Source organism: Schistocerca nitens, chromosome 3 (assembly GCF_023898315.1).
Source record: "Schistocerca nitens isolate TAMUIC-IGC-003100 chromosome 3, iqSchNite1.1, whole genome shotgun sequence".
Classification (NCBI taxonomy): domain Eukaryota; kingdom Metazoa; phylum Arthropoda; class Insecta; order Orthoptera; family Acrididae; genus Schistocerca; species Schistocerca nitens.
Window position 1 is genome coordinate 212,671,568 of NC_064616.1, and position 15,417 is coordinate 212,686,984.

At 39.0% G+C, this 15,417-nt stretch overlaps 1 protein-coding gene across 4 annotated transcripts in view; it reads left to right on the plus strand.

The window, feature by feature from the left end:
- The window catches only part of LOC126248165 (regulator of nonsense transcripts 2-like), a 213,516-nt gene extending 198,397 nt beyond the window's left edge, over positions 1-15,119 (plus strand). For all 4 annotated transcript variants that reach the window (XM_049948921.1, XM_049948920.1, XM_049948922.1 and 1 more), the window contains one exon: positions 12,292-15,119. In XM_049948921.1, coding sequence (XP_049804878.1) covers positions 12,292-12,402 — 111 coding nt within the window. In that variant the 3' untranslated portion in view covers positions 12,403-15,119. The remainder of the gene's footprint in view (positions 1-12,291) is intronic.
- The last annotated feature ends 298 nt before the right edge of the window (positions 15,120-15,417 follow it).

Consider the following 15,417-nt stretch of genomic DNA (forward strand, 5'->3'; position numbering starts at 1 on the left):
ATAAATGAGGTAAATAACCATACAGCATAGAAAAACATATCTGTTGGTAACAACGTTTTAGTGCTCTGTTGGAAATGCCATCAATTCCATGGGAGCTTTCACTTTTGCGTGAATTTATTATTTTATTAATTTTAGTAGAGAGATTGGTTGAATTTCAGTTTTATGAAATTGCATAGGTATTGCATCTTCCATATACAGCCTTGCATTTTCTAATCAACAGCTGGATGATATTTTCTCTACAACACTTAAAAATGGTTATTAAAAATATTTTCTGCTTCTGACTTTTTGTTAACTGACATTTCATTGAGTCTCATAGAAATACAGTCTTCCTGCGCTGTCTCGTGCCCTGTTTCCCTTGTAACAATATTCCAAATTGTTTTAGTTTTATTATCAGAGCTGCAATTTCAGAATAAGGCACATACTTCTGGACTTTCTAGTAACTTTTCTTAATACAGTGCAGTAGTTTTTATAATATTTGACTGTTTCTGGATCATTACTACTTTTAGCTATGCACATGTCCCTTTTCTGTTTACAAGATTTTTTATGCTTTTAAAAAGCTATGGCTTTTTAGATGGTTTGTTACAATAATGTTTCACTGTTTTATTAGAGAAACTGTTTTCAGATATACTCACAAAGGTATCATGAAATTAGTTAAATTTTAAATTATCAGTGTGGTTTATCCATCTATAAATAAAATCTCACATAGAACTTTTGAATCGCTTTTCAATTTTTGTGGTGACCTTTTGGAGAACTGTAACTAATTTTTATGGTCATTGCCAGGAAGCTTTTGATGCAATGTAATGTTGAAAAGATTAAATGTGTCTGAATATAGTATTCACAGAACATTCCTTTGGTGAATCCCACTAGCATATTCTAGTTGCCTTGCAAGGTGGGTGTTATTGCTACCTTTTTAGTTGGGTATAATCAGGGTACATTTCAACATACCTCACTGCTGCTTTTATGAATTGGCGACTGATTTATACATTGTGAAAGTCTTAATCTGGTCACTACAGGAGTAGAGAGCACAGACTAATGGGCTTCAAGTGACAGCTAAATACATGAGTTACATGTTTGCCTACATTTAGTTCAGTGAGGCAATTGTTTGTAAGACCTCATCTCCTGACACTGATACAGTGGCTTGTGGCTCTGTATTCTTGCTACTGTTTTATCAAGTTCCACGTGTTGTGTAATTTATGTCCTCTTCATATAGGCTCTTTCCAATGCCACAGTAAAACGAATATAATCACGATAAAGGACATATCTACGTACACTCAACAGTAAAAAAACTAGGCCACAGAATAGAAGAAAAATTGAACCATTTGGCAATAGCAGCAGAAAAACCAAGCTGGTTGTGATATCGGACAGAGGAAGTGGATTATCGATTGAGGAAATGAGATGACGATCACTCTGTGTTAGTCTGTGCCCGTGTGCTAAGGATTGCTTACTTTAAGAAACAGATTATAGGCCTGACTGAATGTTCGAATCACAGTAACAGCATCTGGATACCTACAAATACGAGGTACAGAGGCTATACAAGTTTTAAAAATGCGCTTATAAGAGCTTACTATCTATTGTTCAGGCTTTACTAAGAATGAAGGACCAGTCTAACCAACAATTTTTTTTTAATAAAATTCCTTATATTCATCTTTTGCAACTTGAAATGATAACTCTGCACATTTTACAAAGAAGATAAAAGCACAAAATTGCCTTCAATGAGAGTATGATCTCGAGCATTTGAGGACATTGCCCTAATGTCTATCTCTCATGCCATAATGGTTAAAGGAGAGGAGTGCCAATCTGAAGGTGTAAAGTTTGATGCTACATGTTTCTATTCTTTTATCATTTGTACAAATTCAGTAGAATGAAAAAGACAGTGAAGTTTCAGACATGTTTACCCAAAATGTGAAATAGAGTATTAGAGTAACGAAATAGCGGGCATTACTGCTTCACCATAACTGAAATATTTTTCTTCGAGTAGCCGAAGTTTCCGTGAGCTTTGATGTGCTTAATTTTGTGTGACTTTTGGATCTTTCTTGCTGTGAACATCATATTAAGAATTTTTATTTGCTTAGGTTTTTGATGACATTGCACTGTTTTAACAGGTAGTCAAGCAGAGTCAGTTAAGGGGGACTGGTGATGATAAATATTTCCAGTTCACTGGGAGGCATTAAGAACTTAACATAATGTAATGAGGTTGTTACAGAGCTGATATTAATATATGTGTGTTACCATTTTTATCCTCATTGCACTGGCAGAGTTGAGACTAGTAACCCTTGACTGAATTATTATGGTAATACTCAAGTGTTGGAAGTTGATCCAGGTCTGCTGAAAATTTTTTCTCATAATGGCATAATTGCCTTGTGTAATTAGTCTCCATACCTTAACTGCATCAGGCTGTGTTGATGCTCATCACCACGACCATGAGCTACAAAAGTAATAAATCTTCTATGACATGTATTAGGGATTCTTTCATGATTTAGGGACAAGTAAACATAGAAAAACTAACAGATGCAATGTACTTCCTGTGGTGCTTAAATATTTAATCTCTTCCATTCTCATATTGTCTAAAACCATTGCTTTAGCATTTTTCATGTGGCATCCAGGAACGCAATTTACAATGATCATCTGAAACTATTCTTTATAGTTACCGTGGCAAGTTCTCAGCCTGCTACAAACAAAATTAAGTTGTCTACCTATTTAACAAATTGTTTAGATACACTCAGTATTTAATCAAATTATTTATTCACAAGGTATTTTAAACATTGTTGGCTCAAAGAGAAAAATGCTGGTATTAACAAGTGTGTACTTCAGGAATTCCGTAAGCTTTTCACCTTCAGATCCAAAACATACTGAACAAAGGTTATGAGAAGACATGCAGAGGGTTTCTTAAGATATCCTAGCCAATTTTTGGTTTGAGAGTTGGAAGAAGAGGATAAACATACATGCAGAATAGTAGTCCTCCTCTGGGCTTTGAACCCACAGCTTCAGGTAGTGGTCACATTACCATTGTACTAATGAGCCAGTGCTTAGTCCTCCTCTGGGCTTTGAACCCACAGCTTCAGGTAGTGGTCACATTACCATTGTACTAATGAGCCAGTGCTGTGTACCATCATGTCATTGCCGTAGTGATAGCTAATATAGATAATTTGTGGTGTGAAAGAGGAGAGTAGTTTTATTTTCTCAATGGAATGACCTTTCTGGACTCAAAACCATAAATCTGATACACTGGTGTCACATCTTACATGAAAATCACTCATATTATTTAATGCCACTGAAAATAAATTATCAAGTGAATTTAGTAGGATAATTCTGTGCCATTCCTGGAAGCAACTTGACATTCACAGAGTTGCCAAACATATTGTGCAGTGTTGCTAATTTTACCAGCCATAAGACTAGTGCATTTACACAGCCGATGGTTTCTCTGAGCAGGCGTGGGAGTGCAAAATGTAGCTCGTGTCTCAAAAATCCACTACCAAGTTGACCCTGGGCCAAAATACCAAGAGAGACTTTTACTCGTGTTTCTGTAACTAGGCTTAAGGGCTATACCGTAGATACTAATGAAACACTCTGTTTCATTGACTGCAAGCTCAAAATTGTAAATCAATAGCTGTCACAATTATTATTAATTTTTCTTTCTCAATCATACTCCAAACTGTTCATTCACAAGGTGTGATTCACTTTCCTGGAGTGTCTTCGGTAGTTATAAGATTAAGCATTATACTTACTTAACGTATATCTTGATCTTTATGGACACAGAAAAGCTTGAGAACACTGTCCATGGCACTACCGCCAAAACAAAGGAATTTAAATGAGAAGACAATAACAGAGCACAAAATGCAAAAAAATGGACATCAACAGAGAATTTCCGTAAGCTAAAAGTAATATAAAGTCTCAGATTATTCAAGCGAACTGTATGAAGAAACAGTGTTCAATTATCAAAAATGTGCTACTGCAAAAGCATACAGAAGGAAAGCAGGGATTGTAAAAAGGAAGATAGTATGGTGAGAGGACAATTTTTAGTTTGTCATTCTAAAGTAAAATTGTCATTTGGTCAATAATAATGAGAACAACACAAAGTAAATTGTACTCGTAGTGACTACAACAGTCATTTTTGATGCTATTTTCATAAAATCGAAAATGTTCTTACGAGGAAACTGTTCAATTTGCAATATGCTTATGACGAAAGAGGCTGAAATAGCAATAATAGGGTTTATCTAGTACAGTGTGGGGCACATTTGCAAAGTAATGCCTCACAACCAGTTTAGTTATTTCTTAAGTTGTTACCTGATAGTTTGATATTAACTTCTCTAGGCCATCGTAGTATTTATATAAGAATCAGCGAGGAGCAATAGCTATAACAGACTGCTATGTTATGTGGGAATTTGTGAAATAAGGTAGTGCTCATTGATATCAACCCTTGAAGCATTCAGCATGTCCCGAAACAGTCACATGGCCTGTGGACTACTGTATGGGGTTAATATTGTCTTGAGCACATTTACTTGTCTGCAGAAGCAACTCACCTGCTCTTTTTTAACTGAAAAATTTGGCTAGGCAACTAGTGCAAAACCAGAATGACCAATAGGCATTGAAACTAACAGTCTTCCTGGTGACATCAGCACAGACAAAGATGAATAAGGCATTGGGAAATAGTAAAATAAAAAAAAGAATAGAAAACCTAGGATGGAATGACAGTATTATGAAAAGGGTGGATTGCTGCTCACCATATAGCAGAGATGTTGACTTGCAGACAGGCACAACATAAAGGCAACTAAATACATAAGCTTTCAGCCAGAAATCTTCGTTCTGAAATAGACAACATACACACCCACATTCATGCAAACACAGCTCTCTCTCTCTATCTCTCTCTCTCTCTCTCTCTCTCACACACACACACACACACACACACACACACACACACACACACGACCACTGTGTCTGGTTGCTAAGGCCAGATTGCGAGCAACTGTGCATGGTGGGAGAAGCAGTCTGGGTGGTGAGGGTAAGGAGGGAGCCTGGAGCAGGAAGGGGGAGGAGAGCAGGAGACTAAAATGCTGTTTGTTAGATGAGTTGGACAGAGGATAGGGCAGCTAGGTGCAGACTGCAGGTGAGACGGAGGGCGGAGAGGATGGAAAAGGAAGAAACATGAGCCAATTCTGGACACATTGTCAAGCAAGGTGGACAGACGACACAGCTAAATGGACAATGGCAATGCCTTCTGGCAACTGTCCAGGGTGTGGAGGGGACAGAGTTATTCTTCTTCAGACAGCAGCAGCTGGCCGAGATAGTCACAGAAACAGGGAGGTAACCAATTTTGTGACTTTTACAAGTTCCTAACCAGGAGAGAATTTTATAATATCATCTGTGTGCTTTATCAGTTTAGTTTCTTGAGTTTCTGCATGTTAATTTAATATCTAATAGCCAGAGTTCTCGCATTTTTGTTGGCATCGGAAAGTAAACTGATTTTGTGTCATATTACAAGTTTCACCTGAGTGCTTCGGAAAATATGTTTTTGAATCTCTGCGTATTAATCTAATTTATTAGATACGGTTCGTGCATTGTAGTCAGTATCTACAGTAGAGTTCCACAGCACGTATCGACAGTCCATTTATCTGGGTATTTTAGTTTTCCACGGTCTTTAGTACGGATAGGGACTGTGAGAGTTGTGTGCAGATGCGAGCTGAGTTGGTGACACTTTGCTCTCAGCTCCAGGCTGTGATGGCTTTGGTTACACAGCTTGTGGCTGCAGTGGATGGGCACCACAGTTGTGGGCTGGCCATTTGGATCCAACATACATCCAGCACGTCCGACTCCTCCGATCGGTCCTCACCGGTGGCCAGCCCTGTTACTGCTCACACTGAGGTCATCCCAGGGCATAGCAGGCAGCGAAAGACTTCCCAGGGGGCCGCATGTAAGGCCTCCCCAGTTAGTGTGACAAACAGATTCCAGGTGCTGTCTGTGGCTGACACTGTCACTGAGCCAGATGCCATCAACTGTCCTGTTTCAGAGGAAACCTCTCAGCCTGCAATATCCGGACAATTACAGAGGGTGGGAGTATTTATAGTTGAAAGCTCCAACATTAGACGCGTTATTGGGTCCCTCAGGGACATGCTTGCCAAGATGAGGAAGAAAGCCATTGTGCACTTTGTGTGTGTACCGGGTGGAGTCAATCCAGATGTGGAACAGCTCCTCCCAGATGCCATGAAGAGCACAGAGTGCAGCCGACTGCAGGTTGTGGCTAACATCAGTACCAATGATGAGTGACACTTTGGATCTCGAGAGATTCTTTCTGGTTTCGAGCATCTAACAGAAGTAGTAAAGGCTGCCAGTCTTGCTTGCGAGATGAAAGCAGAGCAGACCATTTGCAGCATAGTCAACAGGACAGATTGCGGACCTCTGGTACGGAGCCGAGCAGAGGGTCTGAATCAGAGGCTCAGACAGTTCTGTGACCATGTAGGCTGCAGATTCCTCAACTTGCACACCATATCTGCACACGCAAGCCATCTAATTCCTGTAAATTCCATGGAGAAGAGCTGTGGGTGGGGGAGGGGGGGGGGCAAGAACACTGACATTCAACTACATCCGAGATGTGTTCAATTCGGTTCAGATCTGGTGATTTGGGGACCAGCACATTTTTGGAACTTGCCACTGTCTTCCTCACACCACTCCATCACACTCCTGACCTTTTGACATGGTGCATTATCTTGTCGAAAAATGTCACTGCCATCAGGAAACATGGTTGCCATGAAGGGGTGTACGTAGTCTGCAACAAGAGTACAATACTTGTTGGCTGTCTTGGTGCTTTGCATGAAATCTACTAGACCCATGGATGCCCACACTAATGTTCCCCATAGCATAATGGAGCCGCCGCCGTCCTGGTGTACAGGTGGCAAAGGCCTGTTCCCCTGGAAGACAATGGATTTGCGAACTCCCATCGGCATGATGAACAAGGTATCAGTCTTCATCAGACCATGCAGACTGCTCTGCCACTGCAGCAAAGTACACTGCCGTTTGTCATGTGCCCATTTCAGTCATAATGGTGATAACCAGGCTCCAGCCTTTGCAGCATCTTTTCCCTTCAGTGCTGCATGCCTATCCTCTTGCTGTTGCTGTTCTTTGTCCCCTCCCTTGGGGAGAATGTGTGGCTTTTTTTGGAACTGTATTCTGCATTTTCGGTAGTCAGTATCAGAATATTTTCCACTGTTATTCATTCTTTTTTCTTTCTTCATTCACCTTCTCCTATCCTCCCTCTGTTTCGGAATTTGAGGTTAGTCTTTTTCTTCTTCCTACCTGTGCACTCCTGAAGGCTGGCCCACACGTCTTACGGGCAACAGGTAACTGGGTAGGGCATAATTCCCAACCTGGATCGACAGGTACGGTTCGTATGTATCTCCTGCTCCTGGCCAGGCCCAGGGAGGGGTGATTTCCTGAGCTGCTGCTTTTCCCAAATTGCCGATTGCTCCCTCTGTCAGGTGTTCCGGAGTTATGGCCTGAGGTGTGAGCAATCACCTAAGGTGGGTGGGCCGCCCTCTGAGGGGGGGCCACCAGTTGGAAGCTGCTCACAATCTGAGATGCTGGGAGTCATGGAGATTTTCTCGCAATGAGCCAATTATCTTCTTCGTAGTCAACTTGTAGCGAACGTAAATGGAATAAAGCTCCCAATTCAAAGACCTTCACAACTGCACCACAATTCCTCGTGGTTTCGCATACTGAGCACAGTCAGTCCTTTGCAATGCTAAATCCGTTTGTTATTCAGAAAGGTGTTGACGCAATTGCCGGCCCTGTGAAATCCTGCTCTTGTTTACACAATGGCACTTTGCTTTTGGAGATTACTTTTGACTTGAAGCACAACAACTGCATGCCACTTTGTTGCTCCATTGCTGTCCTGTTCATGTCAAGGCCCATAGAACCGTGAATTCTTCCCGTGGTGTTATTTACAGTAGGCTGCTCGATGGGTGATGGGGGCAGAAATCTGAAGGTACCTAATCAGGCTCTCATTGCAGTCCATCGGGTGATGAAAAAAGATAGATGCATCCTTAGTGCCCACATTCAGTCTTTTTCTCATTTTTGATACAGTGGTGCTTCTGTCCAAGATCAAAGCAGGCTATGAAGTTATCACAGTACAACTGTACATTCCAAACCCAATGTGCTGCTACCAGTGTCATCGTTTCAACCACACTCAAATGTCCTGTTGACACATGGCCAAATGTGTAACATATGCTGAGGATGCTCACAAGGGCGGTTGTCCACCTCCTGCTCCCCACTGTAACTACTTTAACAGCGACCATACTGCCTCCTCTCGAGATTGTCCCTTGCAACTCGATGAGTGGGCTGTCCAGGAGATGTGGGTAAAGGAAAAAGTGCCTTGCCCAATTGCTCACAAGTTATTCGCTAGTCACAAACCTTGTGTTCTACCATCTGGCAGTTACAGTACTGTTCTTGCTACATCTGACTCCCTGAAGGACGTTGCCATGCAGACACGCCAACCTCAAATTCAACAGTGTGGTTGTGAAATCACCCAGTGGTACGGTAGCTTTTGTGCATTGACTATTGTCGACTAAAACAAAATCGCAAAAAAAGATGTCTATCCATTGCAGCACATTGACGACATGCTAGGCTGCTGGAAAGGAAAAAGGTATTTCTCAACTGAGAACATGCAGGCAGGCTATTGGAAAATCCAGGTTGATGAGGGTGGTCAGGGAAAGACTGCCTTCATAACTCTGGACAGCCTCTGAGTTAAAAGTTATGCCATTGAGACTACATAATGCTCCAGTCACCTTCAAACTTATGATGGGCGACTTGTATTGACACAGTGTATGGGTGGCGTATCTTTGCTATCTGAATGACATAAAAACTTAGTTTCTACAGGGAATCATATAATTCTTTTGGAAAATGGCTTTCCTAGGCTTACATCTGAAATACCCCTCCATGATGCTGACAAGGTGGAGATGTGAGTCAATAATTGAATCACTGAAGACTAAGGACTCTCATGGATATGATGGAGTATCTAGCAGAATACTAAAGTGCTGTGCTGCACATGCTAGCCCTGTACTTAGCCTTAATTTTTCCTTTAGGAATGGTCAGTTTCCTGAACAGTTAAAATATTTGGTAGTAAAGCTGCTTCATAAAGGGGAGAAAGGGATAATGTAGACAATTTTAGATGTATTCCTCTGCCATCAGTGTTTGGTAAATTTATTGAAAAGGCTGTAATTGGTCATTTCATTTCATGTAATATGCAGTGAAATTTAGTGTTTGGTTTTAGAAATGGTTTTATAACTGAAAGTTCTATATTCTCTTTTCTCTGTAAGTTATTGTATGGATTAAATAAGAGGTTTTGAATGCTAGGCATATTTTTTTATTTATTTATTCAAGTAACATATTTTATTGTGTTGATCACAAAATACTGCTCCAGTAGTTGGAGCATTATGGAATACGAGGAGTAGCTCTCAACAGTTGGTTCATCTCTTACTTTAAAGAACAGGCAGCGAAAGGTCATTCTGTGCACAATGTGGGCCCAAGTGGAGCGTGGTTAAATGGGGGGGGGGGGGGGGGGGTGCCCAGGGATCAGTGCTGGAGCTACTCCTGTTTCATATTTATGTATGTAAGTGATATGTCTTCTAGTATTACAGGTAATTCTAAAATATTTCTGTTTGCTGATGACACTGGCTTGCTAGTAAAGGATGTTGTGTGCAACACAAATAGTGCAATTCAAGATATAAGTTCATGGCTTGCAGAAAATAAACTAATGCTAAATCACAGAAAGAGTCAGTTTTTACAGTTTCCCATTCCCAAGAATTAGCAGCTTTCACTCAGTTTATACTCAGCAAAAATTCAGTCTTCATTTGGATCACACATCCTTGTGTCTCGTGCAGAAAGACGTGCAGTATTTTGCTGCATCCATTTTCAATGAGCTACCACAAGAATTCAAAAATCTTAATAGTAATCCATGAACTTTCAAGTTTAAACTGAAGAGTTTTCTCATTCCTTGAAAAATTTGGCTAATTCCTGTGTTACATTGTTGATTGTATTTTATATAAGTTTGTAGCTTGTCATCCTCTTAGAATTCATAAACAATCCCCACTCCCTCCCCCCTGAAGACATTTGAAGAATATCTAAGCTGTTCGACAACCATGTTGAAGTATGTTCAGGCTGCAGGCCACTGCCTGAATCCAAAAACGAACCTCTTTGCCACCCAAGAAATAAAGGCAGTGGAGCATGTAATGAATGGTTTGGAATCCATTGGTCTCCTGAATATATGGACCTTGGGAATGATGTACTCTTTTTTAATTGTGATTCCAGACAATGCAGGTGACAGCTTTTATGTTACCTAATTTGAGGATGGTGATGAAGAGGCTTTTAAGTACAAGGCACCTCTACTGAACAGTGTTGTGTCATGTCATAGCCATAATCAGATCCAAATCTGAAAGCCATGTCTTTAGTGAAATAGAATACTTAGCACGGAAATCACACCAGTGTACAGACAAAACAGGAATCCTGGATGGAGAGTGCTGTTATTTCCATGAACATCAAATATTTGAGAAAATATGAATATTATTTTTCGAGAACCTTCCAGAAATAGGGTAAAAAGTTCTGTTTACTTGCCATGACAAATCCAGATAACATCCCAATCTTTCAATGAGTGCCTCAATCGTCATGGTCAGAGGCTAAGTCTGACTGTCATGAAACTGACAAGGCTACCACTTTTATGCCGAGGATGGCATCCAAGTAACTGAATTACATCATGGAAATGTCATGTACGGAGATGTTGCCCTCTATGTCCAGAGTCCCTTGCAGCGCCATCACTCGTATCAGGCAAGGAACTACAGGAAGTCTTCCTCTTAGCTTTTTCTTTAACAAGTTCGTGCTTCCATGCTATTGTTAAGGGCATAGCTGGTGTCTCTGTTAAACGGATGCAGTTATCATCACTGCTCACAGTCTGATTTCAAAATGATGCATAGGTTGTCAACCAAATAGTTGTTGATGGGCTAAACAACTGCAGTCATCTGTCTTGGAGAGCATAAGCTATCACCTTTTCAGCATCTTAAATTTGCCTACCACCTTAGTCAAATGGACTCTCACAGAATGCCATAATAAGACATTGGCAGATATGCTCCCAATGTATGTTGATGCTAAATAGAGAGACTGTGACAAGATACTGCCTGTCATGACATTGTCATACAACACAGCTAAGCAAGAAACTACACGCTTCTCGTCATTGTTTATGCTCCAAGGACACAAGGTCAAAATGACAGTACATACATTGTTCCCATTTCAAGCACATGGCACTCAGGATGACTACATGAAACTCTTCATCACCAGGATCGAAGTAGCAAGACAGCTGGCTTGCATAAGTACAGTGGACACCCAGGATGAGGACCAAGAACACTGTATCGCCAATCACCAGACAATGAGGTAGAGCCTGGAAGACTAGGTATGAATTTTTATGTCTGTGAAGAAAGTGGAATCATCAGAGAAGTTACTAAATCATTGCTTTGAGCAGTAACATATCCTTCGTCACTTGTCAGACGTCACATATGAAGTTGAGTATTATGGCCCATCATCAAGAAGACAGAAGCGCGGAGACATAAAAGCGTGTTATCTGTGTCCTCCATATGAAGTCCTACTACAGTCTTCTGGAAGTGCAGATTGATTATGGGGCTTGTCGTGCAATGAGTGACAACATGGCTAGAATGCAAGGATCCACCAGTGCTGCCATACAGAGGACCGTTGACAAGATCTAGAACAGTAGGTCTCTGTTTCTCCAGGAGAGGGAGCAATGTCACGAGCTGTGCTGCATGCAGTTTATATTGTAGCGATTACCCCACTGGGTGGCATGCTCCAGGTTGCCAGTTCAAATCAGACCACCAGCAATTATTTGTTGTTTAGTATTTATCATTTCAGAAAGGTTCTTGATATATCTTACGTGTGTATTGTTCGTGTATTCTGGACTATTCTCCATCCTCGAGTTCTGTTCTATTTTTAGTTTGTTATTTGAATTAAATTTCCTGTCAGTGAGGTGGCCTGTCTTAGCTGTCTCACCCTGTGTATTAATTTGTGTAAAAATTTGTATCACTTTTACTGTCAGAAGTACAAACAATGGAAAATAAAGAGTAAGGACAAAGTAGCACCCCCCCCCCCCCCCCCCCCCGGAGTGCATTTCAGACTACTCATTTAACTATAAACCTACAATTTGCATGGCAACAGAATTTCCCATTATGCTTCCTGTAGATCTCAAATGTAACATGCTTGTTATTATTTCGAAATTTTGTTTTATTACTGCACTTTCTGCTTCAGGCACAACGTCCAGCCTTCATGAACCTCAACCGTGAACGAAGACATAAATATCAGCACCCAAAAGGTGCACCAGATGCTGATCTCATATTTGGTCCAAAGAAAGTAAGATGAGAAGTGTTTGGAAACTGAGTAGTGGATGCAATTTGGTTTACAGAATCGCCGTGTGTTTGTAAGATCAAAGTCTTGTTTGTTAATCTACATTGCAAGGTGGTTGTGTATCTTCCTGTTTCTTATTCTTTACATATCTGTGGCTCATTTGTTTCATATTAACTTATAAATATTGTATACATTTGAGAGCTCTTTTATGTTATTGTAATAAGTGACGATCTGTATGTATGCAGGAATATGGAGTTTGTTGCTATATGAGTGGTGGAAAAGATTCTGCTGATCATGTTTGTGCTGGTTACATGCAGAATTAACTGTTTAATGCATGACACTGTAAATACCTTTTGGTTGTAGTGCAATAAAAAGACTGTTTTAAAAAGTAAAAAAAAGTACTGATTATGCTGTCTTATCTATTTTCTGTGGCTTTAAATGCAAGTTTATCTGAAACAGTGACTTCTTCAAAATGATTTAATTTATTTGTGAATAAATGTATACATTCAAAAAAAAAATTTTATGTTAGTCGGCTGCAACAAATCATAACAGGAGCCAGTAGAAATGCTATGTCAGGTCTGAATTATGCTCACTTATTAATATAAGATTGCGAGAGAGTGATGTGGGAACAAAAATGCATTGAATACCAGAAAGGTATGAAGTCCTGAAAAGTGCAGAAAATTTTAGTGGTTGTTGAAAACAGATTATCATAATGAGTAAATGCTAGATACAGTATTGACCAATCTGATATTAAGTGTGTAGCTTTTATGCCCTGGTGGGAAACTCTTATAATTTTGGTATTAATTGTCTTCATTAATTAAATTAATAATCTCTCATCTTCCTGCCTTTTCTTCATTGGATTATGATATGCATGTATACAGTGAATGTTGCTGGAAAGTATATGTTTGCTTCTTGGTCCATCCATTATATGTCTGGTATTTGGAACCCCTCTCTAAATTATAACAAGTAGTGTATGCAATGATTTTATAATGATTATAGCCTGTGTGTTCACCTTAATGTCTTTCAATTGGCTGACTGTAAGCCCTACCCGGTTGTTGACAAATACACTATTTCCCTTAAAGATTGTGCTCCTCTGTTGTGTGTGAGTTGGACCACTCATCTTTATTAAATTTGTACAAGTTCTGTTCAATATCATAGACACCTGTTACTGTGAAAGTTGTTTTGCACTCTGCATGCTATTTTACAAGCAAGAAGCATGACAATACAGTACAATTTATTGGTGGTACTGCAATCGCAGATCCATTCTGTTTTGGCACAAATGTGTACTGACCATTCTTACTATTTCTTGCAATTATTATTATTATTATTATCATTATTATTATTAATATTATTTCTTCAATTTGTTTACTGACTTTTATTTCTGGCATTGGCCTTCCAAGGTTTTGATTCAGAGACCACCACCACCATCTCTCTCCTTCTAAAGAAAGGTCTTCTAAACCTCAATTCTGGTTGCCTTGCAGTACTGTTATGTATCAGTTCATCACTTCTGTTCATTGTTTTCACTAATCTGAATTCATAGCTTCTTGAACTGTTTGTAGTTCATTGTGACTAGTCATAGCAGATATTTTACATATTATTGGACATTTGAGTGTTGATGAAACATGTAACTGTATTATTGTCATTAAATTCCCTGTGGTCACTTCATCTGTTGTCATGTGATCTTCATTTTTATTGCTAGCATCAGATATTTATTTTTGGTGTGAGTTGTTGAATTTTCATTAGGAATACTACATAACTGCTAGATGCTGTGTGACTTTCTCCTCATGTAATAATTTTCTTCAAAAGTAACATGCTACTATTCATTCAATTTAGTACCTTTCATTGTTAATATTTGCTGACTCTGTTACTCTATTGCTACTTCAATGCTATCAAAATGAAATTTTATGCTCTTTTCATGTGCCTGTAGAAAAATAACAATTAATTAAAGGAGGGGGGGACTGCTTTTTTTGTAAGAACACAACTATTTTGTTTAATACCCACACATTTCACCACAGTGGTATCCTCTGTAGGTTTTCCTTTTATTATTAAAGAAGTATACACGCATAAATTGTATGTATGTTCGGAATACATTACATCATATTTTGTTGCTGTTTATGTTACATATGTACTTCACATTTCTTTACATTGTATGCCTTGTGCCCGCTAACAGAAATCAACCGCAGGTCTAAAGTAATAAGTCAGCAAACTTAAAATAATTTCCCCTGAACAACTCTTTCCATTCCATTGATGAATTTTTACTTAAAAACTGGTAGCCAGTAAAAAAAGAAAGAAAAATAAAGAAACTTTGTTTTTAAATGTAATTGCATGAGTGGGACTAAAAAAATTGTTCATTTATCTTAACACTAATCATGTATACATATCCTGTAAACTCATTTGTTCCATGCCATTTCAGTAAAAGAATTGTTCAAATTATGTATGGGCCATGTAACTAACCATGTCATCTGCAACACAGGGATGTTAGTATGAAGTGTAAACTGAATTATCATTGGGAATACAACATTTAAAAATTATATATTCTGGTAAAATCATGGAGTGTACCCCCTTTATGTGCTTACCATTGCTGTATTTGACTTGGTCTGAGCTGTACTTGCCTTTATTTGCCTGCCAAATGTGTTCTTATTGTTGTAAATAAAATAAATTATATCCCAGCCTACTTAAAAAACTTATTACTTTCTTTTGTGTATATTTAGAAAAAAATCCTGCATTTTTCTTTAAAGTACAAGTGAGATTTTTGTGAAAATTTGATAAAAATAATTAAATTGCTATACTTCCACTAAAGAAAGTTATCATTTTATGATGTATGCTAAGTTCACTTTTATCATGACAATAAAATGATCTGTAGAATGATTTCATAGTGTGGTAACAAACAACTCTGACAGCATTATGTATGTGTTTTTTTATTGTAAATGGTACGTTCCATTGTGTATGCCAACATTGTGTGTTTTAACAGGAATATATTATGAAGCTTATTCAAATATAAATGGCAATATACATTTATTGATTAAGCAT